Source organism: Ammospiza caudacuta, chromosome 5 (genome assembly GCF_027887145.1).
Source record: "Ammospiza caudacuta isolate bAmmCau1 chromosome 5, bAmmCau1.pri, whole genome shotgun sequence".
NCBI lineage: Eukaryota > Metazoa > Chordata > Aves > Passeriformes > Passerellidae > Ammospiza > Ammospiza caudacuta.
In genome coordinates this window covers 53,313,134-53,338,268 of record NC_080597.1, presented here as the reverse complement: position 1 = coordinate 53,338,268, position 25,135 = coordinate 53,313,134, and the positions used below count along the sequence as shown (strand labels likewise).

General features: G+C 36.6%; 1 protein-coding gene across 1 annotated transcript in view; it reads left to right on the top strand.

The window, feature by feature from the left end:
* TFEC (transcription factor EC) overlaps window positions 1–25,135 on the top strand; it is an 84,132-nt gene that overhangs the window by 47,327 nt on the left and 11,670 nt on the right. Inside the window, exons 2-5 of the mRNA XM_058805360.1 lie at window positions 2,712–2,954; window positions 5,377–5,472; window positions 21,182–21,296; window positions 22,155–22,211. Coding sequence (XP_058661343.1) covers window positions 2,712–2,954; window positions 5,377–5,472; window positions 21,182–21,296; window positions 22,155–22,211 — 511 coding nt within the window. The remainder of the gene's footprint in view (window positions 1–2,711; window positions 2,955–5,376; window positions 5,473–21,181; window positions 21,297–22,154; window positions 22,212–25,135) is intronic.

The window sequence follows — 25,135 nt, the reverse complement described above, 5'->3', positions numbered from 1 at the left end:
TATTATATGCACAGTTCTAAAAATAAGTTCTATGTTTGAAGAGCTTGACTTGAAATCTCAATATTCCTTTCTCACAGTATGAATTCCCCCCCCCCGAGTCCACTTTTATTGTACATTAACAATATAATTTTAAAAATAGATTTCCCATTCTGCTTTGTCTCCACATTGTGGTTTGAGTTTAAAAAGTGCTTCACTTTAGCAGTGAGTATTAAGACTTATTTAGAATATATGAAGATGAAAATCAGGGCATAGATCTATTTTTAACCTCCAAGATTCTGCTTTGTAATGACTGTGACTGGCACAGTAAAGAGGTGGAGGGGTTTGCAAAACCACAGCAACATAGATCCTGTCAGCAAAGCTTTACTTCTTTTTCTGCCTATGTAAGTTCAGGACAGGATATAATCACTGAAAGATTATCACACTAAATAAGTACTTCTGATAAACTGTTTTTTACCTAATCAGCAGTTAGCTGAATGTCTTACACAGATATCCCCTTTGCCCAGTGGGATGGCCCTGTGGTGGTTCACTAAGAAAACAGGATGCAGAGAGATTTTGGTCTGCCATTAGCAATCTGGGGCCCAGAGGAAAAAAACAAGCCATTGACTTTTCAGCAGTTTTCTTGTAGCAGACCTATAAAAATTCCTTATTAAAAACACATTTAAAACAAGGTAGTGTAGATTTTGGACACTGCAATTTTCTTATGTTTCTCATTTAATTTGAAGGTATACAATATTCTGGATTTTATGTTTCAGGTAGGCTTGTAGAAATTCTAAGGCAGAAATTCACTGCTTGTTACAAGGAGTTCATCATCTTCATTAAAGATAATTAGTAGAGGTGAAATGCAGTAAATGCAATTGTGGCCGGCGTGTTGATCCAGTTCCCATTTATGCCACATAAAGAATCTGTGTTTTCAAAGCTGTTGATTGCAGAGTTCTGCACTGCTGGAAAGAGATTTTCATCAGTTTAGGCGCTGCAAGGCTCTGGGCAGTGTTACCCTGTGTGGATTCTGTCTGTGAGTGTAGAGCCCAGCACAACCATGAATTGTCCAGGGAAGCTTCTGAAAGAGCAGCAGACATTGAGGGTGCAGAGAATCCTTGCTCCAGCCATCCGATGTGACATATTTGTTTTCCCTTAATATATTTAATTTTGCCCCAAAATGATATTATGGTTAAACAGGTGTGTGGTAGATTTCAGTCATTTAAGAAAATGCTTGAATATCTAATTTTCAATATGAGCTTAAGTATGAATGACTAAATAGATGCATAAATATCTGAATTATTCATGATTTTACATGTATCCTTACACATGATCAATCAGAACTTAAACTAACAGTGCATTATGCACTTTCTAAAAATATCACAAAAAATCTAAGACAAATAATGATGTAAGTAAATCCCAAACATACATGAAATTTTTGCAACCTCATATATTATGCCTATCTTCTTGACATAAATCAGGGGAAATTCCAAACAGTGTATTTAAGATTTTATACCCATTTTTAATTGAATATTATTTAATAACTTTAGGGTTTACATCAAAATAATCAATCTCATATTCATTACTGCATGGCTTAGTCTTTTTTATATGAACTTAGTTTAAAGAAATTAGTTTAAAGAAACATAATTAAAATTATACTATAATGATTAAAATAAAGTAGGTACTGCAATATGTACAAAAACACGATTCAAATGAAAATTACTTTTGTGGCTATCTATCTCTGCTTATGTATTTTAGGGGAATCAAAAAGGAGTTTGCTTAAATGATTAAATATTTTACAGAAAAAAGTCTTCAAAGTTTTCAAAGCAATTTTTGCTATTATTTAACAAATATTAATCATGCTTACAGAGGCCACTTGAGAAAAATTTATGATAAGACATTTGTTACCAGTCATGCCATAGGAAGAGAAGAGAGCCAAAGGGCTGAAATGACAGCAAGGTTTGTGTATGAAGTGCTCCTCTGGTAGTTAAATTGCAGGCATGTGACATTGATCTGAAATGGGAGCTGTTTGAAGTGGCAACTGTCAATCTCTACAATCAAAGGATGACCCAAATTCTTACTCCATCAGCCATTTTGGCATGACCACTCAATTTATGAAGCTCAATCCACTAAAAAAGTGATCTGTCCTCAAGAGGCACTCCAAGAAGTCTGCCCAGCTTGTGGATAGTGAGCAGTAATTCAGAACTACAGCTTGGACTCTATTGCCAAAGTACAGCAATGCCTCATTTTAGTGACTGTAGTTATTACCAGGTGGGACAATTGTGGATTGAGGTGTGAATGAATGTCTACTGCTGTTATTATTTAAAATTGGTTGGATGATATTTCTCTGTGTATATATTTACTCTTTCATGTACAAAAGGGTCAACATTAATTTTAGAGTTCATATATGCATGTGGATTTGATTGTAGTGATCTCAAGAGAGATCACTTTTAATTGAGAAAAATGTGTAGCATATTTCTGGTCTTTTCTCAGGAACATGGTAATCTTTTCTAATTCTGTTTCTCTTTATAATTATTCAGAGTGTTTGTTCACGCCTGTAAGGGGAAAATGGTAAAGAAATAAAATATGTGTGTGTAAAAGTGAAAAAATTAATAATTCTATCCAACTGTTATTAAAGCTGAAACCATTGATTTGAAATGTTTTTAAGTGAGCGTATGTATAAGTACTGATACTAACAACTTGAAACTTCAGCAATTATTTCTATTCCTTCCCAGGTACAAACCCACCTGGAAAATCAGTCCAGACACCACCTCCAGCCGAGCCAGCGGCACCAGGTGAAGCAGTACGTGGCCCTCGACGCCAAGCTGCCGGGCCAGGCGCTGTCGCTGCCGCAGTCGCACGCGGTGCAGCCGCTGGGGGTGGCCTCCATCCTGCGGGGCGCCCCTATGGCCCCCGTGAGCGCCGGGGACAGCCCGGTCACCAAGCTGCTGGCGCTCGGCGGCCAACACGAGAATGCGGTAGGAGGGCGCAGAAAGGGGAACTGGGCTCTGTCTGCTTCTGCACAATTGTTACAGCACCCTCCTTGCACTACAAGTGGGCAAGAAATGACTTTCTTAACTTTCAAGGGGTTATGGCACTTGCTTTCTGTCTCCTTTTGAATTATGTGGGTTGTTCCCTTGTGTGCCTGTGAATAGCTCACCGCAGGATCAAGCTTTTAGACTGCTGCCATATAAAATGTGCTGTTGCATCTTCTTACATATACGTCATACGTTGCTGTACATTTTCTGAATATGCACTTTGCAAAGAAAAACATCCTTTTTTCCGATGGGAGTTGTTTCTGTCTGAAGGTATTATCCTAGATGCATAAAAAAATGTTAAATACAGATTACCTTCAATACATAACTGAAAAAATCACTCATTCATTTTTCAGTTAGCTGCTATATTTTTATGTGGGTTATCTTGAGTAAATTGGCAAAGATATGCTAACTTTAGTGCCACCATTGATTTTAATAGAGGTTCACCTATAATACAATATCAGATTCTTATCCAATGTGAGATGTAGGTCATTATGGCTTTTAATACTTCAATAGATTTCAAAAGAGACTGTTTATTAGGTAAGAGGGGAATTCCTACAGAAATGAGAAATGGAGATGCTGTATCATGTCTTGGACTTCAATAGAACAGAAGAATCTTACAAATACACCATGACTCATTCAAGCATTTGGATGTAATGTAGCTAAGCATGAGGGAGCCCATAAAGCTTCCCGAGAGTTCATCTGGGGCCTCTCCATTCCTTCTGCATTGACAACTGACATTTTGAGTCAAGTTTATGGATTAGTGGAACTACTTCAAAATGCTATTTTAAATGGCCTTTGTGGACACCTATGTGACCACCTCCATGCTGGCAAAGTGCAGTGTCCTGAAACTGTTCTCAGGCATTTTGGGTCTGATCAGGAGCCTGCCCTGTACCCCTCTCCATCCTGGTGAAGACTGGGAGGGTGATGCCTGGCACTGGCAAGATCCTGGCAGCTTTGCAGTGGTTTGGACAATCTCATCTCAGACTCAGGGGGATGGATTGCTGTCACAGTGGGATTTCTTAATGTGGGTGTGCCCTGTGGTTAAGAGTAGGCTATAGATATATTAGTAAATAATATAGAGCCAACACCCAGGTTGGTGCAGTAAACTACTTCTTCATATTACTTAATTGCCAGCATTTCTTGGTATCATTTTGGCCCTAACAGTGCTTTCCTGGATAAGTCTGGACACAAGTGCTGGCACAGTAGTTCTGTGTTCTCTAGTTTTAGAGAGGCAGAGGAATGCACGCATGAGCTGTGCTCTAATGTGACCCAAAATTCTGTGTTGAAAGGTCCCATGCCTGTGTGATGCTTTCATTTCACAGGACCATCTACAACTTCTTCAGCTCCCAAGAGCTGCAGATAACAGTTAAAAGTGACTTGCTTGTCATGGGATCTCCCCCAAAATGATATTGTGAATAGAACCAGACCATAATCATCATTGAAAACTCATGTTGGACTTTGGCCTGAATGTATCTATAGGCCTTCAAAGTACTCATTATTTCATCCCAAGTAATTATTGAGCTGCTTCAGTAGTTTTTGGCTTAGATTAGATCAAAACAGAGACCAGAAGGTGTTGTAATCTTCACTGCAGTGTTATTCTTGCCTCTCTGCTGGGGCTCTTCTCCATTCTCTGCAGCACAGTCCTTCCTGTCTTCTCAGGGGCTCCTCCTGGGCTCTTGACCCACCCCTTTTATCCCAGCTATCTTTACGAGCCACAGCTGCTGCCCAACTAAGGACTTTGCAGCTGTGACTCATTTAGAATAGCTAGGACCCACCAAATATAATATAGATGTTCACTAGGACTCCTACTGTACTTCAGTTGTTGTATTCTTATTGTTGTTATAACAATACATATATTCAGGCCCCCACAAGAAGGTTGTCTGGAAAAGTATCCAGTGTACTGCTAAAGAAAGAAACCTCTACCTGCCCAAGAGAGCAGCACGTAACACCAAACCTGGAGTGACTCAGACAGCTGCAGAACCACAGGTTCCTTTCAGTCTTCCTGCACCAGTGCAGCAATGCACTGTGATCAAGATGACATTTGATGAAGGTGATAGGTCACAGTTACAGCTTAACAATGCACTCCCGTCATCTGATCATGGTGCTGCAATGAGGGGTTAAATATGGGCATGGGCTGGTGTTTAAGAGAAAGATGTATCTTGCTAAACCACAACTGTTGTCGCAAGAAGTAAAAAATGTGAATATTGTATAGAAGTGTTTGAATTGTTTGAATTGCAAGATAAAGACTTCTGAAATTGTTTTATTGCTGTAATAGCCATTCAAGATTAATCCTCTGTATTTTAAAAAGAATTTTTTTCCATTATTATTTGTACTGATTTGTCTTAAAATATTATTTTATCAGATGGAAGAAGTTATTGAAGACATAATCAATATGGAATCAAATTTTAATGATGAAGGGATAGGTTGTTCTGAAACCCCTTTACTAATGCAAAGAACTGTAAGTATTTCTCTGAATTTCATCCTATTTTTATACTAGAAAGCTTCTTTGAGTGATTCAAACACTTCACAGTTCAGATACTAAGGAATAGTATCAGTGGACTGTTCTTCTTTCTCTTCAGCTGATTGCCTTTTTGTCAATAATGATTAAAGAAAAGGGCACCAGTGTGGTGACACATAGTTGTTTTAAGTGGTCTGAATACCATTTGGGGTTCTAGCCCAGCAAAATGCCTGGTGCATAACGCATTGGAATTACTGATGTCTCTGCAGTGCTAAAAATAATAAGGATAAAAAGTCTCTGGACCCTAGAAAGCCATTTAAAGCCTTGCTTAAACATCCTTCTACCTCATCTAAAAAAAAGTTTAAAAATCCCCATGTAATAGTTTCTATGGTATAAGTGGTGTCTTATCAGAAGCAAGGCTCTGGTTCTGGATTTTCAAACAGACAAGTTGCATTTAGTTGAATAATTTCAAGGACAATTAAGAGGAATGTTATGTCTTCACAATAATTAATTTAACAAACTTCAATTTTATGATGTCTCTTTGTGGATAAATGTGAGAGGACTAACAAAGACTATTTATGTTTCCATATATGTTACATATTGGAAGAGGAAGGATGGAGCTCTTCTGGACACAAACCCACAAAGAGTGTTATTATTTATGAAAGTAATTCATATCAGTACCTGTAATGCACTTTACAGAAGGATGTAAGTTGTCATTTCTACCCCAGCTGATGTCCAGAACTGTTTGTCCTCAGGGCTTTGAACTGTGCACCGCTAAAGGGGAGCTTCCCCCTGATGAAGGCAGGGTTGTCGCAGGCTTTGACAATCCACCAAGGGCACCTCAGGATGCAGTCAGGTCCTGGCTCTTTATCGCCCTCTGGGGGAACAGCTTTTTCCGACTTACAGAACTTCCCTGGCTCCAAAAATAGCTCAGGAGACAAGACCTCTACTCTTCTGTGTGGCCCACTCTACAGTCCAGCATTAATGCCAATGAACATTTCCATGAACAACTTCTATTTGCATGCCAGCTACAGAACTATTGCAGCTGGACTGATTTACACATATGTCTGTACAGAACATAGCAAGGAAATTGTCCCTGGGAAGTGAATTAATATTTTGGCTCAAATTGATGTGAGGCAGGGGAGGATAATTTCTGGTATGATAGCGTGGGATGGTGATGGGAGGCATGAATTCGGGGTTTTGGATTGAAGTCATACTCCCTTCAAAACCTTTTAAAATTGGATGATGTTAATCTGTCCTAATTCCAGGTTCATAAGCCTTTATCTGCAGCCTTGAAGGACATTTGTCTCTAAAATTTATTGAATACCTTACTCTTGATGAGGAAGGAAATCTGCAATGTCTTTTAGACCTTGATGGTATTGTACTTGCACAGATTTGGGACTCTTGAAGTGCCTCTGGGACAAGTAATAGTATTTTGAATTATATTTGTGCTGAGGAAATCAGCAGGCTGCTAGGTAAGCCAGGGAATAGCACACATTTCCAAATTGCTCTGTTCAATACTGTGGCAAAATAAAGCCTGCCTTCAGCAAGGCAGGAAAACTGCATTGCAGTGAGGAAATGCAGTGGTGTCTCTGCTTCTGCTGTCTTATCTTTTAGCATTTTATACTTTTAAAATATACAAAATAATTAGTCATATGGAGATGATTTCAGGCATTTAGCTCATGCCACTTGCTTTTAAGCCATCTTTCAGGCAACATCCTAAATCTGCCAGAAAAATTTTGGTCATAAGCTGTGCAATAGAGAAAGATAGAGACACAAATAGAAAATATTTTTTCTATATCCAGTTGTTCATTATCACATTAAACATAATGAAATTTCTTTATCTGAGCCAAACATGTATGTGTTACAAGAGTATTGGACTAGGAGGCATGATCAAGAGTGAGAGAACATCTAATTTCCCCGAGATGTGCTGGGTTTGTGCTGTACTTCAGCAAGGACCCACAGTAGCTCTGACATCTGCACAAGGTGCCTGCTGTGGTGGCTGGCACAAACATAGAGCAAGTGAGATTACAGGTGAGACTGAGTTGCCTCTGTATCTGGCTGATTTTGGCTTTCTCTTTAAAATTCTCCAGCATTATTCCTAAGTATTTCTAGAATTTTTTTTAGACTTTCCTTACTTGAGACTTGATTTTGCAAACTGTGAAGAGTAATCTCTGAAATTCTGAAATGGACTGACTTGGTTTTCAGAATGTGGCAAAAGGCTCAGTATTTTTTCAGCAAAATCTTTTCTTGAAAAGATAAATTCACAATGCCATTTTTCTGTCTCAGTGTTCTCAATGACTTAGTGGCTGAGTAATCTTTCCACTTTTACAGCGCAACCTGTTGTGCGTTGCAGTGAACTAATGTTTACTTTAGTTAAGTGCACCCATGTACCTTTTTAATGGCACATTAAATGAAGACATTGAATTCTGTGAGACCACTCATGTGAATAATTGCTCAAAGGCTCATTGTCTGACCCTCAATTAATGAATTACAGTTATGCATTAGTAGAATCAGAGAAGTGAAAATAAGAACATTCCTGCTTCTCTCATTAAAATAATTATAGCTTCTGAGGAGCAGATTTTCTGGCTTGTGTTTGGACCCAAATTTACTATTTCATGAAACTGTCTGGTTTTGGGTGGTCACTTAAGAATTGCTTAAACTAGGGAATATTCTGGCTGTCTTTCTATTGCTCTTCAGAATACCTTAATGGCAGAAACCTACTTTTTATAACAATCTTTTATAAATTCAGTTAAAATAGGACTAGTTTTCTCTACATGCAAGAGGTCTTGATTCCCCTGAAATAATTTGTAAACCAAATTATATCTTTGTTGATAAAGCATAACTGAAATAAAATCATAACTATTCTTATGAACTATCATATAATGACAACTGTTTGTTCATTATGGAGAAGGTAAGACTTAACTTAAAAAAGACACCATTGAAGATGGTATAAATTTAAAGTAATTTTTCCTTGTTGTAATAATTTAATTTTATGAAATTTTAATTAACAGACAGCAGAGTATTTTTTTTTTATAAGACAATATTTTTCTCTAAGTATATATTAGGAGCAACATCTGACCATGTAAGAATAATTTTAAAAAATGAAACAATATATGAGTGAGTTTTAGAAGTAAACTACTGACATGTTTACTTCTAAACATTTATTTTTCAAATGTCTATCATCTACTGACATGTAGGTTAGATATGGTGACAGACATTTGAAAAATAAATACTTTTCATTTTTATCAGAAATTCATTCTTATTCAAAATCCTTACAGTCTATTTAACACAGTGAATTTAAAGTATTTTGGTCCTTCCAAATGTTCAGAACACAGGGAGTTTAGATGTTTAGGTCTGTTAATACAAAGCATATATTACACCATCATTAATAGTTTAGGGCAGGTATCAAAAAGTTCTACTCTATATTGTTTTTAATATCAGCAAAGAGAAAAGAAACATATTAAAGCAGATGTTGAGAACATTAGTCACAGTGAAGAGAGGAAAGAGCAGAGTTAGGAAAAACACAGAAATTAGGATTTCTGTGTTTTTCAAGGTGTAATTTAACAACATGTGATCTTATGACTTACTTCTTTGCACTAAATGTTGTTTTGCTTTGATAATATACATATGCAGCCCTAGGACTCTCCAGTAAACCAGTAATGTAGCAACCACAGTGGAGATCTGTATGAAAACAGCTGGCAATTTACCAGTAATTTCATACAGAAATAACTGCTGCAGTCCAAATAGTCCCTGCACAACTGGGATAATGCTCTCTACTTGACATGCAGTCCACTAAAACTTATGGCAAAAGCATTTGGAGATTGACTGGCTTGGAATGAGAATGGAGTGAGAGGAAGTTTATGTTCTGCAATAGCACAGGCCTCTCTTGCACAGACCTGGGTGGGACCAGCAAGAAAAATAATTTAATCCTGTGAATGTTTTCAAGGATTCTAAGTTGCCTTTTTTTCTGGTGCACAAAACATGAGCTTTCAGCACTATTTTTGAAGAAGACTGGGGCAAGAGGCTCTGTAGCAATTAGATGGCTGGCAATGAGAGCTAAGAAGTAGTTGCAGATCAATGCTTCAGGCACTGCACTACCATGAAATTGGATTTCAAAATGCCACCAGCAGAGGCCCAGCTGCTGATATGTTGAATCAGTTCAGCTCCATGTTGCTGGAGTGGTCAATACTGAATGACTAAACTAAATGGAGCAGTTCATTTCACATTGGAAGAAAATTGAAAGCTATTTAATGTAAAACCTTTTCATTCAAATTTTTCCCACATCCAGTACAAAATAAAGCCAAGAAAAAAGTTTCCATGTTGATATAGGAAGAAATTATTTACTGTGGGAGTGGTGAGACATTGGAATGGGTTGCCCAGGGAAATTGTGAATGCCCCAACCCCAGCAGTGTTCAAGGCCAGGCTTGATTAAGGCCTTGAGCAACCTGGTTTGGTGGGAGGTGTCCCTGCCCATGGCAGGGAGGGTTGGTGCTGTATAGTTTTTAAGGTAGAAGGGAAGCCAAAGCACCTGGGCATGCTGGAAGTCAGGGGTTGTGCCAGCTGTGAGCTGGGGAAACAGCTGGGCAGGGAAAGATGGCAGTACTCTGTAAAGGTGGTGCCTTGCAATGGGTCATCTCTTCAGGGATCCTCTGAGGCTTCACTGCTTCACTTTCATTTCATGTTCACTATTTTACCAAGACTGGGAGCGACTGTTTATTTCCAGTCTGCTTGGGAGTCAAGTCAGTGGGATTGCTTCACTTCTGCCACTCTTGCAGGAAAAGAGCTTGTGGAGAAAATCCTCAGTGCCTGCATGGCTTACTTGTATTTGTTTTGCTCCTTTGGCATTTGGAAAAACCTTGTGTTGTACAGGTACAAAGTAGAAGTTAGATCCAAATAGGACAGAGAGATGTTTTCCTTCTTTAATTTTTATGATTCTATTAACTGCAGCTGGTATAAAGTTCTGATTAAATCTGTTAACTCTGCATTTGATTTTAGGGAGACACTATTTATTAGTAAAAGCATGGTTCACTCTGTCTGCAAAATCTCACTGCTATTACAAGGTCATTGACGTCAGTTTCTCATCATGACATTAATAATTTGTATTTGTATTAATTATTTGTTAAATATTGATGGTGACCATCTGGATGGATTGCAAAAGCTGCTGTCTGTCCCATTCTCAGGAATCATACAGAAGGAAGAAATTCAAGTAGGGATACTCCAAAGTGTTTTATTCAACAAGTGCTGCAATTATTCAGTCATGAAGTAAAGCCAGCTTTCCACTAGAGGTGCATATAGCATTGCTGATCTAGGCAGCCCCTACTGCATAATCACAAGTACTTTTTATTTTGTGAATACTGATGTAATTTGGCAACGCTTAGAAGTTGATAAAATCTGCTAAAGTTCAAAACCATTTTAGAGAAAGGACCAGAGTAAACATTAACAACCTCATTTGCTTAGGTTGGCTAACTTGAAAAGGCTGCATAGCATCAATGAAAATGCTTTGTCAATCACATTCTACACTAGATTAGTCTTAAAGTCCAAGGAAGAATCAAAGTTCACCTAAGTATATAAACTTCTGTCTAGCACTCTCTGGTATCATTTACATGTTTAAGGAAAAAGAAAAATGAAGGAGAAGGAAAAGTCAGTGGCTATTGAGGAAATACTAGACGCCTCAAAAATAAAACTGGTGAGCAAATATTTTCTTTGTCTTCCTTCAATGCTATAGAAGTGTTAGGTAGGAAATTGTGTCTTTCAGTTGCTTCAGTTGCAAAAAAACTAACTATGAAAAGCACAAATTCAGAACTCCTCAGGCCTGTTTCCTGCAGCTGGAAGTGTCTTTTGTTATCACTGCCACTGCTGTTTTGAATGTCATGCGAATGTCAGATGAAGGCTTGCTTTTGGTATTTCACACAATTTAGTAGTTTGAGGTGCTAATGGGCAGTGTACAGCCCTCTTGCCTGCACAATTTACCTCATGCTGTAGAAAAGGTCTTCACAGAAAAGAGCATACATTACTTTGGGTCAGGAGAAGAACTGTGATCTACTTTTACATAGCTGCAGCATTCAAAAGCTGTGCAAAATGACCAAAAAGCTCAGCTCTGTCTCTGGTACACTAACAGACCAATGCCTACTAATCCTTCTCTATTTTGGGGGTAGGGCTCTGGCTAAAGGCAGCTAAAGGACTCAATTTTCATGCAACTGCAGTAAAGCTTCCTTAACTCTGAAACTAAGAGAAATTTTCTTTTTTCTTCTCTGATTTCCTCTTTCTAAAAGGTAATTTTCTTTCCTCTTCTCTGGCTTCCTCTTTCTAAAAGGTAAACAGACAGAAATGAAAGTATTATTCAAAAATATGCAGTTGTTTGTATGCAAGTACCTTTACAAACATGGTCTTATCACAGACCTTAACATTTTTTTAATAGCAGTAAGAGAAAAGGATAATTAAAACAGGTTTCTAACTCTCCCAGTATTCATTCCTTATTAATTCCAAGCACTTGTGCAGCAGGATCTGCCAGCAAATTCCTGCTGTTTGGGGCCACCAAGGAGATTTGTTTTATCCCAAAGCCTCTGCTGCATCTTGTGTTGCTCTCTGTATACAGCAATGCAAGGCTTGAGGTCCTTAGGATGTGGCAGGCCATAAATAAGATTATATTTAGCTCACTGCTCTCTGCAGCATGCAGGTTATGATGCCTTCTGGAGAGAAACTTTATGAATTTCTGTCAATGGCACTTACATAGGTTGAATAAAAACTTGTGAGCTCAGAGGCAGCAACAGTGGCTGCTTTGCTCTCCAGGTACAGTCCAGCTTTTTACTGCAAGACAAAACTACCTTGTGGAAAACAGGATTTCTTGTCCATTTTGATAAATACACTTTCAAAAGTACAACTTTAATGATCATCTTAGCACTTTCTTTTCCATCAGCCTAGGCCTTCAATGCCCTTTAATATATGCGCAAAGTAGTTTAGTAAGTAGCTGAGTATTTGCACTATATTTAAATTTATATTTATACATATTTATATTTACACTAGAAATATGTATTTGTGAATTTATCTGAAATCAAACACTACAGAAAGTATTTTCAACCAAAATGAAATTCTGCATGGTACACCCATTTGGAAACACTAGAACACAAACTTTACTGCAGTATGTTCAGAGACTTAGATGTTAGATGACACCTCAGAGGACATAGTATAAAGCATAAAATATATAGAGCATATGATAGAAATAAATGTCTTTTTCACTTCTCTCTCAGCCTTATTTTTCCACTTTTTTGTGCTTTTCATTGCTTTTATAGGGAGAATTTAAATGATTTGATATATGCATTTACATGCTGTATCCAACAAAATTGAAGTAAGGTGGAACCAGGAATTAGTGCATTAGCTGGTGTTACTTGTGAAATAATAGTAAAATAGCTAACAGATCTATCATTTAATTGGCATATTTTGTTTTCAGAACCTGGGGTTTAGTAGGCAGTACTCTTATGAATTGATTTCCAGCTGCAAGTTGGATGATGACATTATCACAGCATCACTTAACTTCTGGACAGTGTCTGTTAATTTTGTGATCAGAAAAGTAAGAAAGAGCTAAAAACATACAATTAAAAGGTAGTAATTGAAAGGGCATGTACATCATGCAAAGGGTTGATTCTCCAGAAAATTCCTTCGCTTGGTCATATTTGATCAGACATTTATCTAGACAATGGACTTCTAAGTATATGACCAGGGCAGAAATGTACTATGACTGGAATATGAAGAGAGTTCATTTTTCTCTGATGAATAATGAACCACCTTGATGATCATTATTGGATGATAAAAAATGAACCAGTTTTCATGCATAATATATAATATCTGATATAATATATCTGAACATTAAGTCCCTGGTTGAGAATTGTGTAATTATGAAACATGTTAAAGATAAATATAGAAGGGGATACAATTTTTTCAGATGAAAACAAATCTGAGAAGGATAGTATTTTCTGCTAGTCTCTTTGCATAATAAAAAGAGAAACTGGAGCATTTTTGAATTGTTATTGCTGAAGACCATTTGTACTCAAATGTAAGTATTTTTTATTGCAACTGCAAAAGGACCAAGAATATTTAGCTATAAATGGGATCTTCTACATTCTGAGAACAGTACACTAAAACTTTGGCAATTGACAGTGCAAACACATCCTTACAAATAAAAAGGATAACACAGCTTATGTTCAACTTTCTTTAAGCAGCACAGCAATTGAGAAAGGAAGCTGAACCCTAGTCTTTCCAGCACAGTACTTGTATTGACAAGATTATGCATCCTGTCTGCAATAGAATTGAAAAGATGAAAAGTCACAATTTATTAAAACGCACATTGAAGATACAAGAACTGCCCCAGTGTTTTCCCCTTGTCAAAACCTGCAAATACCCATTACACCAGGTATTGTTATTTAGAAGACGGATTTGTTAATATGTGTTAATATACATTTATTGATCAACTCACTATTTGGTCAAATGCAGTGCACATTTTGAGGTCAATTCGTGAACTTGAGAGATTGAAAAAGGGTTTTGTTTATGTCATTGTGAAGGCATGACAAACAATCAACTGTGTTTTTATGTTTGGTACCCCAGTACCACAAAAACAAACTTTTATGGCATATGTGAAATGAACTGTAGACACAATTCAATCTTGAAATTTTTGTATTTGGGATGCATGTATGGGATAATAATGTGAACATTATACAAAATTCCTACTTTTGTGTTTTGTTTTTTTTTCTTTAATTGAAATTATCAAGCAAGAAGTAGATGGGTGAAAAAATTTTTTGTGGCTAAGATTAAGTAGCCTCATTTTACAAAACTGTTCCTTGAAGTGTTGCTATCAATTAAGCTCGTGAAAACATGATTTAAGTGGGATATATTTAGGAGTGGGAAATGATAAAATATTGCACTAATCTTTTGTTTTAGATGCAGTCTGAGCGAGTACCAATTTTTACCAAAAGCCAAAACAAATTTTCTCTTGCAGATACAACACTCAGCCTTTCAGGTTAGGCAGCTACATAGTCTCTCTCTTCTTGTGACAAGTAAAGCCAGATGTGTTGTGGCTCCCTGTTAGGCTTGCCAAGTCTGCAGGTGCAGTACAGGCCATCTGACCATGTGTAACAGGGTGAATGATCCTCAGAATGCTCTGCACAGCACAGCAGCTGCTGTGGAAATGTGCCAACACTGCTACTGCAGGAAACAGGCACTCTTGGGTTGTTTGTCTGCAGTTATTAACCCCGGAAAACAGGACAGCAAAGGAAGTTCCTGCTAGCAGGACTATTCCTGCAACTTGCTTCCCACTTGCATCTTTTCATGAGCACTTCTGATCCAGGCAGAATGGAGGTGTGTGGTAGAGGCAGTCTGGTCCTGACCTCTGTCTTCTCTGGGGACATCCTGACCTTTCCAATCACACTTGGGCTTGTGAGTGTGACTGTGAGGTAGCGAGCCCCTTGGAGAGATGGCAGCAGGATAACAGGACTGGCTATCCTGTTGTGTGTTTGCAGGTTCCTCAAGGGAAAGCAGGCTGGCTCATGAACTCTTTTGACCTGTCAGGACAGTCCAGATGCCTTTGATGAAGAGCTCTTGATATCCTAGAGTTTGGCCATTTTAGACAACTAGAACATGTCATGTGTCTGTTTTTTAAAGATAAACACATCCTCCATCATCCTTGAGTAGTGACATCCTTTGGGTTTATGGAGAGCTGTTTCCTATTGGAATTAATCTTTTTTAGCTAGTCCTGCATATCCAAGGTTTGCTGTTGACAACCTTGTGTGTGAGCACACTTTAGTAAAATGCAGTACAGGTTATTTAGAAAGTAACTGAACAGAATTCCTTTCAGGTTAAGGAGCAAGCTAAAGAGAAAATAAAGTTTTTCTATTTAAAATAAAAAATATTTTAATTAAGTGCACCAATAACCAATCCTTGATCTCAGTTTACTGAATATTTTCATTAGTGATCTTGGAAGAAAAAGATACATTTATGCTGATGAAATTTACCGAAGTAGCAAAAGTAAAAATATTGCCAATATAAAGAAGGATGAGGATATCATAGAGGAAGAATTATATGACTGTGATGACAGAATAGTCTAAATGGAAAGAATGTAATAGTACTGAGTGGAAGGTCATTCATTTAAATACTAATAACAGGAATGTCTGCAGTAAGCTGAGAACTCATTAACTGGAGATGACAGAAAAAGATCTGGTTACATTAGTTGTTCAGGGGATAACTATAAGCCATCAAAATGATGGGACTGCATAAAGGAGATAAATATGATCTTAGTATCCATCATGAGACTGATTTCTAAGAGACATGAGGAAATATTCAGTGTGGGATTCACTGGGCATGAAACGCTTTGAATGCAATAGGCAAAAAAAGGTGTCCACCCTTCAGAAAAAAATAATTCAAAGCAGAAAAGGTACAGAGAGGCTCTTGTTAGAACATGACATTGCATGGGAAGGCTGTCTGAAGAACCACGGCCTGTCCCATTAGGAAAGCAAAGTCTCAAGGGAGCTATGTTCACCCCCAGTAGTCACCCAGGGAGGATATTAAACAGTATGTCTCAAAGGAACACAAAACAAAATAAAATTTGTCCACAAGTGGAAATAAATGATAAGCTTTTTGACAATAATTTGCAATCAGTCAACTTTTTAAACATACTCCAAATAAAAACATTGGGGATGTGAAACCTAATTGATTTTAGACAGAGCATTATTGGTTCATGAACTAGATTATGTAATGATATGTTAAATGAACTCAATGTCCCAGAAATTCTTTTTAGTCCAGACTGGGCATTACCATTTTCAGCAGAATTCTCAAATTAAGAAAATTCTAGCTTTGGAAAAGGGTTGGACTGTTATTTTCTAGCTGTGCAACACTGACTGTGATACAACCATGATACTTACAGACTTGAATTTTACAGTAAGACAAACATATTGTGCAAAGATTAGCCAAAATTGAAAAATACTTGAATAATATGTGATCATGCAAGTGAAAACTGTTGTGACATAGACCTGTTCAGGGACTAGAAGTCAATTGGCATAGACAACCTGTATTGATATATTTTATTGCTGCATTCAAAATCCTTCTCTTGGAAAATATGGAAATGCTAAGTCTTCCTTAAAATTACATTATATTTACCAACAGCTATCATGATATAAGATTTGGAATACCACATAATTCCATTTCATAATGCAATGTCTTTCACTTAATGTTTTCCTTTATAAAAGCCCCCCAAGCTTGGTATTAGAGACTGCAAATTGTGATCAAAGCTGTCCATTGCTAGTCATCCATGCTGTTAATAACCTTTAGTATTTGCTACACGATCCTGCCTGCACAGCAGTTCAGACCCAAGTATTGAGCACAGCAATCTTCTCTCGATGAGACCTCCATAGGACATCTCTTGGACACTGTCAGCAAGCACAAGGTCACAGGCCCCTGTGAGGTGTATTCACTCAGGTAGTCCAGCTGAAGTTTGCTTTTATAATTGCTCTAAGCTTGAAAGTTGAGTATCTTTCAGGACTGAGCCCCATGAATGGAAATTCTCATGTTCCGGTCTTTGTGCACAGGCATTGAAGATCCCATGACACTTTATACAAAAGGAAGTATGTTAACCCCAGTGTCCTTGCCAAATGCTAACTTCGTTAATTACAGCCTGCTTTCTTCAATGCTCCTTGCAGTTTTAATTAGAAATTGTATTATTCTCTTCCTGTACTACATTGTCACTGCTTATTCCTAGTTAACCATTTGCTGTGCTAAAGATTGTTGATCTTTTATCCAAAGCTGGCTGTATTTCAGAAGTGGGAAAGATGGCCTATTATATTCTGCTATTTTTAATATTTCTGTTCTCATTCCTTATGAGCCACTTGCATTTAAGTTCCTTGAAACATATACATAAATATAAATATCATGAATGCAAGTTTGGGAAATTATGTGACTTACAAGGGCTTCTCAGAACAACACAGGTATGAACCAATATGACACCTGCAAGATAAGTAATTTGCTGGTACCTAGGAATTTTCATACCCAAAAGTCTATGTTTCCACATCTAAATTGAAAACAACAACATGGTTATGATATGGTGGAATCAACTGGGTTTTTAAAGCATTTTGGGATTCATCAAGTTTCACAGTGCTGTAGAATTGTAAGATCATCATTGTACACATATGGTATAATTGTACCATTTTAAGTGATTTGTACCTTTAGTAACATTGTGTTGAATTTTTGTGAAATTTTGTGTGTGTATATACATATATATATATACACACACACACACTCCTACTTACCTTTTAATGTAGGCCTGGAAGCTATTTGAAGCCTGAGTACTGCAAAAACTTTCCCTGCTTAAATGACACTATAAGCAATAAATTGCATTACGATGTATGGAATTTTGGTACACATCCAAACAGCTGGATACATTTTGACTCACAATTTCTATAACATATTGTGCTATGTATTTTGATTTTATAATTTGAAAATTAGGTGCTTACAGATGTCTTCACTTATAAAAGAACTTTCTGTTTTGTCAGACAAAAAGCACATTTCCTCTTATTGTATCAGCCAATTTCTACTATAAGATTGCTCAGTGTTCAGTAACATTAGCAAAGAAATTGCTTGGAATTTTCTGTACTTAATATATCAATGCAGAACAAATTCAGGGAGACAGTTTCAACAAAATACTTTGACACATTTTTTGACTGTATATTATAAAATCTCTGGTAATCAGAAAAATTATTAATTTTAAAGGAAGTCTTTCTTATGTGATTTTTAAATGAAGAGTTTATTTGGAGATTTTCACATTAGGAGCCCAGTGAGATTTCCTGAGAAGGTACACATTGGAGGCCTGCAACATTGTCCCTAAACTTTCTTCAGAGTCAAGAATAAGAGACAGAGATCATTCAGTTCATTTGGACACACTCAGATGTCCAAAACCAGTCACATTAATCACTTTCTATTTCTTCTCCTGATCCTGAATCCTGACACTGAGAATTATTCCTTGCACACTAATTCATAGCAGATTTTTTGTGCTAAGTATGAATGAGTGTGTCAAAGGGAGACCACCAGTGGCCATATCCACAAAGCCACTTATCTGTCATCGTGGCCATTGCAAAACAATTCAGATTTCTATTAAATTCACAGAAGAAAGAGACAGTTGATAGTGCAATTGGCACTAACTTTCCATAGCATTTCTTGTCACCTGTGCCAAGATGACAAGCCTGTAGTTTGTCCATCTTCCTTCTGGCCCAACTTGTAGATGGGCATCACGTTTACTCCAATAACTGTGACCTCCTCAGTTAGTCAGGACTTCTGGTGAATGACTTGAGATGGCTCAGTGAGCTCTTCTGCCAGCTCCCTCAGGGCCCTCAGGTGAATTCTAGACTTTAGAAATTTAACTAGACTTTAGAAATTTACCTATCTTTCAAGGATAAATTTGAATTTCTGTCTGAAAATTAGAATTAATCAATTAAGTATCTCATGTTTGTATCAAGCTGTGGTTTACATGCCTGTTTTTTTCATTAATGGCATTGATAATCTACTAAATTGAAGACTGCCACCAGTGTCATGCAAATTATTGAACTTATATACACACCTTTGTGAACTATGTAAAGAATGAGAGATGTGTATTTCTCATTTGTTAGATTATTTATTAAGTATATTGTTTTCAGAGGTTACTATTTCCTAGCATTTCACAAAAACAGTAGCCTAAGTCATATAACAGCTTTGCCAAAGTCCACTGGAACCTGGACGTGCAGGAGTCACATTGACTCTCAATTTTTTATGTCCTTCTGTTTTCATTTCATTTGAATAAACCTAATTCATTTACATGAATGTAGGAAGTTATTAAATATGATGAGAGCTAATATGAGTTCTCTCTTGTAATGTCTTTGTTCCCATCACTGGAACAAAGAAAATGCACAGGTAAAACTGCAGTGACTTCTGTAACACTTGTCAGTGTACCCCTCAAATGAAACAAAGGTACCTAACGTGAGAATGCTCTTAGCATTCAAATCCTGCATCTTAAACATAGCTTGTTCTGAGTAATACTCATCTGAATTCCAAACATTCTTTAAAAAAGTATTTTCATTGAGAGATCAAATGTATAAGCAGATTTTTAAAACTGATTTGGTGTTGTGCTTTATAATGGTATTCAAGAATATTCAGTTTTCCTAAGTAATAGAGCTATGGTTTAAAAATCAGCATGTTATTTATATTTGTTCAATAAGAATTCTGATTGCTTCATTTCACAGTATGTAATAGAACTGTGAGACTTTATCTCAAACTAGATTCTCAGATTATCTAGTAAAGTTATTAGTTAATTTAACAAAATCATTATTTAAAAATAAAGCTAATTTAAAATTCCAGTTTTAACGTAAAATATAGGCAGCACTGCCACGGAAAAACTTCACACTGTGCGTGTAATTGGGAAAATTGTCTCCGTTCAAAGTAACTTGTGATGAAGCTCACAGTCTCTACAAAAAGAGAAATTACTAGAGTGATTCCCAGCAGACCAATGGTTGGTGTCTTGATAACCTGCCTGGAAAATTCCAGGTTGTTTCAGGATCCATAGCTGATGGGCAAATCTGTAAAAACACATTTTCCTATCTATGAAAAACAATTTTCTTAAATAACTCCTAATTTCCTTTAATGCTTTACTGTCTCAAGTCAGTGTTTGTATCCACATATTTTTCACCCACTTTTAAATCCTTTTGGGATTTTTGGTGGGTTTTTTTGTTTACTTTTAGTTTTATTTTCTCTTGGCCATATGGACCCAAATTCAGTTTCTAAATCCTTCAGTGTTGACCACAAAAAAACCCCAAAGATGTCAGTAAAAATTTTATATGCATGATTAAAAAAGCCAAAAACGTTTTTCTTTTACTGCAAAGGATCCATGCTGAAAGGTTGGTCATAGGGTCATAGGAACTGAGCAAAGCCTGAACTGCTCTTCAGTAAACTTTTGCATATTTTACAGTTATTTCATATGTGTAAAGTTATTAAAATAAAAGTAATTGTACAATTACCTGAAATCCACATACTTTACCTTACATTTCCTAGTGTTCATTCTATGGGCTTATTTAAATAATATTATATTTTTTAAGGGAATAAGGATACTGGTACACATGATTATACATGTTAAAACCATTAGGTTATCTGGTCTATCATGACAACAATACAGTTCCTTTCCTCAAAGTATATTCTCTGATGTACTGTCCACTCTAATTTTAACTATTACATATACCTACATCCCTGAATATATTGCAGGACCAGGTCTTCTATGAGGTACCAATTCAGAGTTTAGAGTTGTGGTTAAAAAAATCATACTGGAGCGTATGGTCAAAATTAGCATGGTAAAGTTGATTTTCAACCTAATGGATATTTGAAATGCAGACATGGCAACACTGGATTTAGAAAATACAATTTGGAAGCAACTGTAGATCTCAAGCCCACACTGTAGATCTGAAGCCAACACAAATGGTACCTGTAGAAAAATGGCAGACAGTGACTCTTTGCTTTCAATTATAGTTAATATTGTGTAACAGGAATCCTTCCCTTTAGATACATGTACATATACTCCCTCTAAAGAAAACCAGATTCATATCCAAAGATATTTTCTCCTTGCATGCATCGGTTTTTAAAAAAATATTTTAAGTCTTTTACTTATTTTAATTTTTTTTCCTTATTCTTCTTTCCTTTCCTACCCCTCAAGCTATCTAGCAGCATTTTGGATATATATAACAGTGACCAGGGAATGGCACCGGCTAATATGGGTCTCACAAATGCTTCTTGCCCAGCTAATCTACCAGTAAAAAGGGAGCTCACAGGTAAAAACTCTGAGATTTTAGTATATAAATGCATAAGCAAATGGCGTGTGTCTTAAAAGTTGAATCTTATCCATGAAGAAAGATATCCATAATTAAATTCCTGAGAATTTTCAGTCTCTGGTTGCATTTAAGGAAAAGAACAAAGATATATGAGAAATGTTTTCTTTCTCTTTTTCTCTTTAGAAATTCAGAAACTCTCTATTTACTCCTGTTTTTATGAACATTGTGCTTCTAAAAAAATCTTAATATTTTAGAAAACAGTATATTGTTCCACATGTTGGCTTCTGACCAACAATATAAATCATTATCATCCATTAAATTTGTTCCAGGGTAGAACAAATACGTCTTTTAAAATTTTACAATAAGGCTATTCAAGGTAAAGCTATATTAGTGGATCACAAACTTTAAAAGTTACATTCAATTAATCCAAAGAATGCTAAAAATCATGTACAGTTTGTTAATGTCACTCAGAGGAAACAGTGAGTTTATTCAATATCTTACAAATCTGATTAACTCTTGCATTATGGGATATAGAAAATCCATATTCACCTTAGTGTATTGTAAGTTTTATCCTGATGTAAAATACAGGAAATTGGAGAAAAATACCCCTCCGTAGCATTCCTATATTCTTACATTTTAAAAAAGTACCATAAAAAATGTTAAGCAACCTGCCAGACTTGCATAAAATTTAGTACTGGTAGAATAAAGATTGTCTGTGATCTGTTTTAATAATAAAAAAGTAATGCTGTAAAAGGACTGGAAATCTGGTCTCTGTGACAAGAGGCCATTTTCAGAAGATGAAAGAAGTACTGGAATTGCATTTTAAGGACTATTTTAATAAATGTTACTTTCTGTCAGAAGCAGATACAAGAGCAATGGCGAAGGAGAGACAAAAAAAGGATAACCACAACCTCAGTAAGTATATGTTCATCTTCCATCTCATTACATGGAATGTATGGAAAATGCAAAACCATGATACATTAGCTACCACATCTCTGCTCTTCTTCTAGACCAGCCTCTCAGCAGGCCAACTCAGACTGCAAAAACAGCTGACCATAAAGTTTTCTTTCTTGAAATTAATTCATGTCTCTGACTTTCATCTTTCAAAATACTTTGCATATTGCAATTAATTTATTTCCATAAAATCTCCTGCTGTTATTTTTTCACTGTAACACACTTTACTTGATGTTTTCTCTAAGAATTACAGCGCAAAGCAGAAAAGAAAGGAGGCAGGTTATGAGAAAAACAACACTGAAAATCCAGACTTCACATCTTATTTACTGAAGTGCCAAAGCAAGAGACTGTATCTCTTTATGGGTAATGGGGTAGGAAAAAAAAATTGCATCAGATAACTTCTAAGTGGTTGCTAACCTCTTAAGGTTAGATGGACAACAGTGCAGATATGTGCAAATGATTGGCATGTTGGTTTTAGAGAAACAGTCTTAGAAAAGTAGAATTCATAGTTCAGTGTCTAAATATTAGAATTACAAAAATAGAAAATATTTTAGTATATATATAGAATAGGAAAAAGAATGCCATCAGTTTCATTACTGGGAGATTGCCTATAAAATTACACAATTTTCCCCTCTAAAGCATAATTTGAAACAAAAAGGCTGCAGGATTCTTTTTGGAAAGTGTTGAATAAAGGTATTAGAATTTTCAAGTTCTCCTTTCCCATTCTTCCAACAGAAATAGTATGGGAGTTGGATTCAATGATCCTTATGAATCACTTCCAACTTGAGATATTCTATGATTCTATGAATTTATACCTCAATTAGTAATTCGTTAATAGCCACTATTTATATCTTTATTATCTTACTTCTGTCTTGTTTCTCTGGCTATTTGATATCCACTAATCAAAGAGGGATTTATGGCTTTACTTGTATGAAATTCCATACCCGAAATTATACATCCACTGGCACAATGTGCTAGCAATCACTGTGGACAATATTCTGCTACTTAGGATTTCCAGAAGGCATCCTTATATCTGTCTGTAATTTTTTTTTTGTGGGTTACAGGCAGACCATGAAGATTTTAAGACGTGTTGCTAGCATATAATCTCTGAAATGCCAGTGCAGCTGCTCTCTGTCTTGTTAGGGCAGAAATGGGAGTTTTGCTGGACTAAGAAAGGGGTTGGGTAGGAGTTACCTGGAGCTACAAGGGGAAAGAGAGGCTCATCATAGATACATCAGGGATGCCATGGCTTACTGTTGCCTCCACCGTTTGCTTTGGCTTATCACAGTCCCTCCTGATCCCAGAAGAAACATCTGAGAACTTTCCCTCACCACTGGCAGCCAAACTGAAGGGCACTGCAGACAGGCAGCATCTCTTTTGGCTGGGCTCCAGGTGTACACTGCAGAGCCCAGAGGCTCTCTGGACATAGCTCTGCTATCTAAAGGCTTGGACATAATCATGCAGTGAATATAAAGGCTTCATCAGTGTGATTTACTCTTTTAAGGGGATCAGGTTTCTTAGTGATGGTCTGAAAAATCAGTTTTTGAAAGCTGATTGGAATGATACAAACTTTCAGTTTTCAGGTTGAATTAAGGCCTCCATTTCACAGGAATGTTCTGGTACATTCTTATAACAGGAGTAATAAAGGTACTGAAAAAAAGTTCCTTTCAAAGACTGTATATTGAATGAAACCATGAAAAGGGAGTTTGATTTAAGAAGTGGAGCCCCTTCACACAACAGACAGAGTTTAAACATTGCCTAATGTTTCTTAACTTTGGGGTTTTTTGCTTCCAAACAAAGAATGTCATATTACAATCCTGTGCATGCAGTTTGAAACATAATTTTCTAATTTGGCTTATATATAGCTTGATTGTTCAAATATGGCTGATAACTCAGGATATCTCTGGAAAGGTTACAGATGCACATCAGGAAAGTTCTATTGCAACATGTTTCCAAGCTTAAAAATCTCCCTTTCTAACTCATTGACATAACCACTGGAAGTTTCTTTTCAGGAAAAAAAAATGGCAAAAATATAAAGAAAAAGGAATTCTGCAAGTGTTCACTCGTAAAGATATTTTTTCATTGGCTTGTTTTATAGCTAATGCTTAGTTGACTACCTTTTGATGAATATCTTAGAGTTTTTTACAGTGTAAATATTAATTAAACAACAGCTAATATGCCATAGGACAGTATAGTAAAAGCAAATTCTTCAATTTTGTTTGCCATGCAATTATTTTGCCAACAAAACAGAAATATATCTTTTAAATTTTCCAGTTTCTCTGTGTTTTTGCACACTGGGCTCTCCTACAAGATCCAGCACATTCATTGCAATTTGATACAAGGGCTCACAGAGCAGTACACTAAGGAGGATTATAACCCTGTCTTCTGAATATGTGAATCAACACCAAAAAAACTGAGATGCTTTAATTTGTTAAGTGAAATTCCTGTTTCTATAGAAAGCAAGACAAGATAATGCATCCCCCCAAGGCAGAGTACTTTATCAGAGTAAATAATAACACTCAGGTTGTTCCTGGAGCTTGAGCCTGCTAGGGAGGAAATAACTGACTGCTGCACAAACCGAGGAGCCTCACACAGACAGAAAGCAAACCATTTTATATACAGGAAGAAAAGGACTGAAAGTGATCCAGGTGGTGGGGCTGAGACTGAAAGTGACGTGCTCATATGAGTATGAGAAGATTGAAGTCAGCCTTGGAAGACCCACTAGGATGCCCTTGGCTGAACACTTATAACTTACCTCTACTGGGCTGTTTGTATTTATATTCAAAACTTGGCCATTAGACTTTAAGCGTACATCTCCAATCATGGTGGTTTTTTTCATTTTCTCTATTTTTTAAAAATGATCATAAATATTTTTTGTGCTGTCT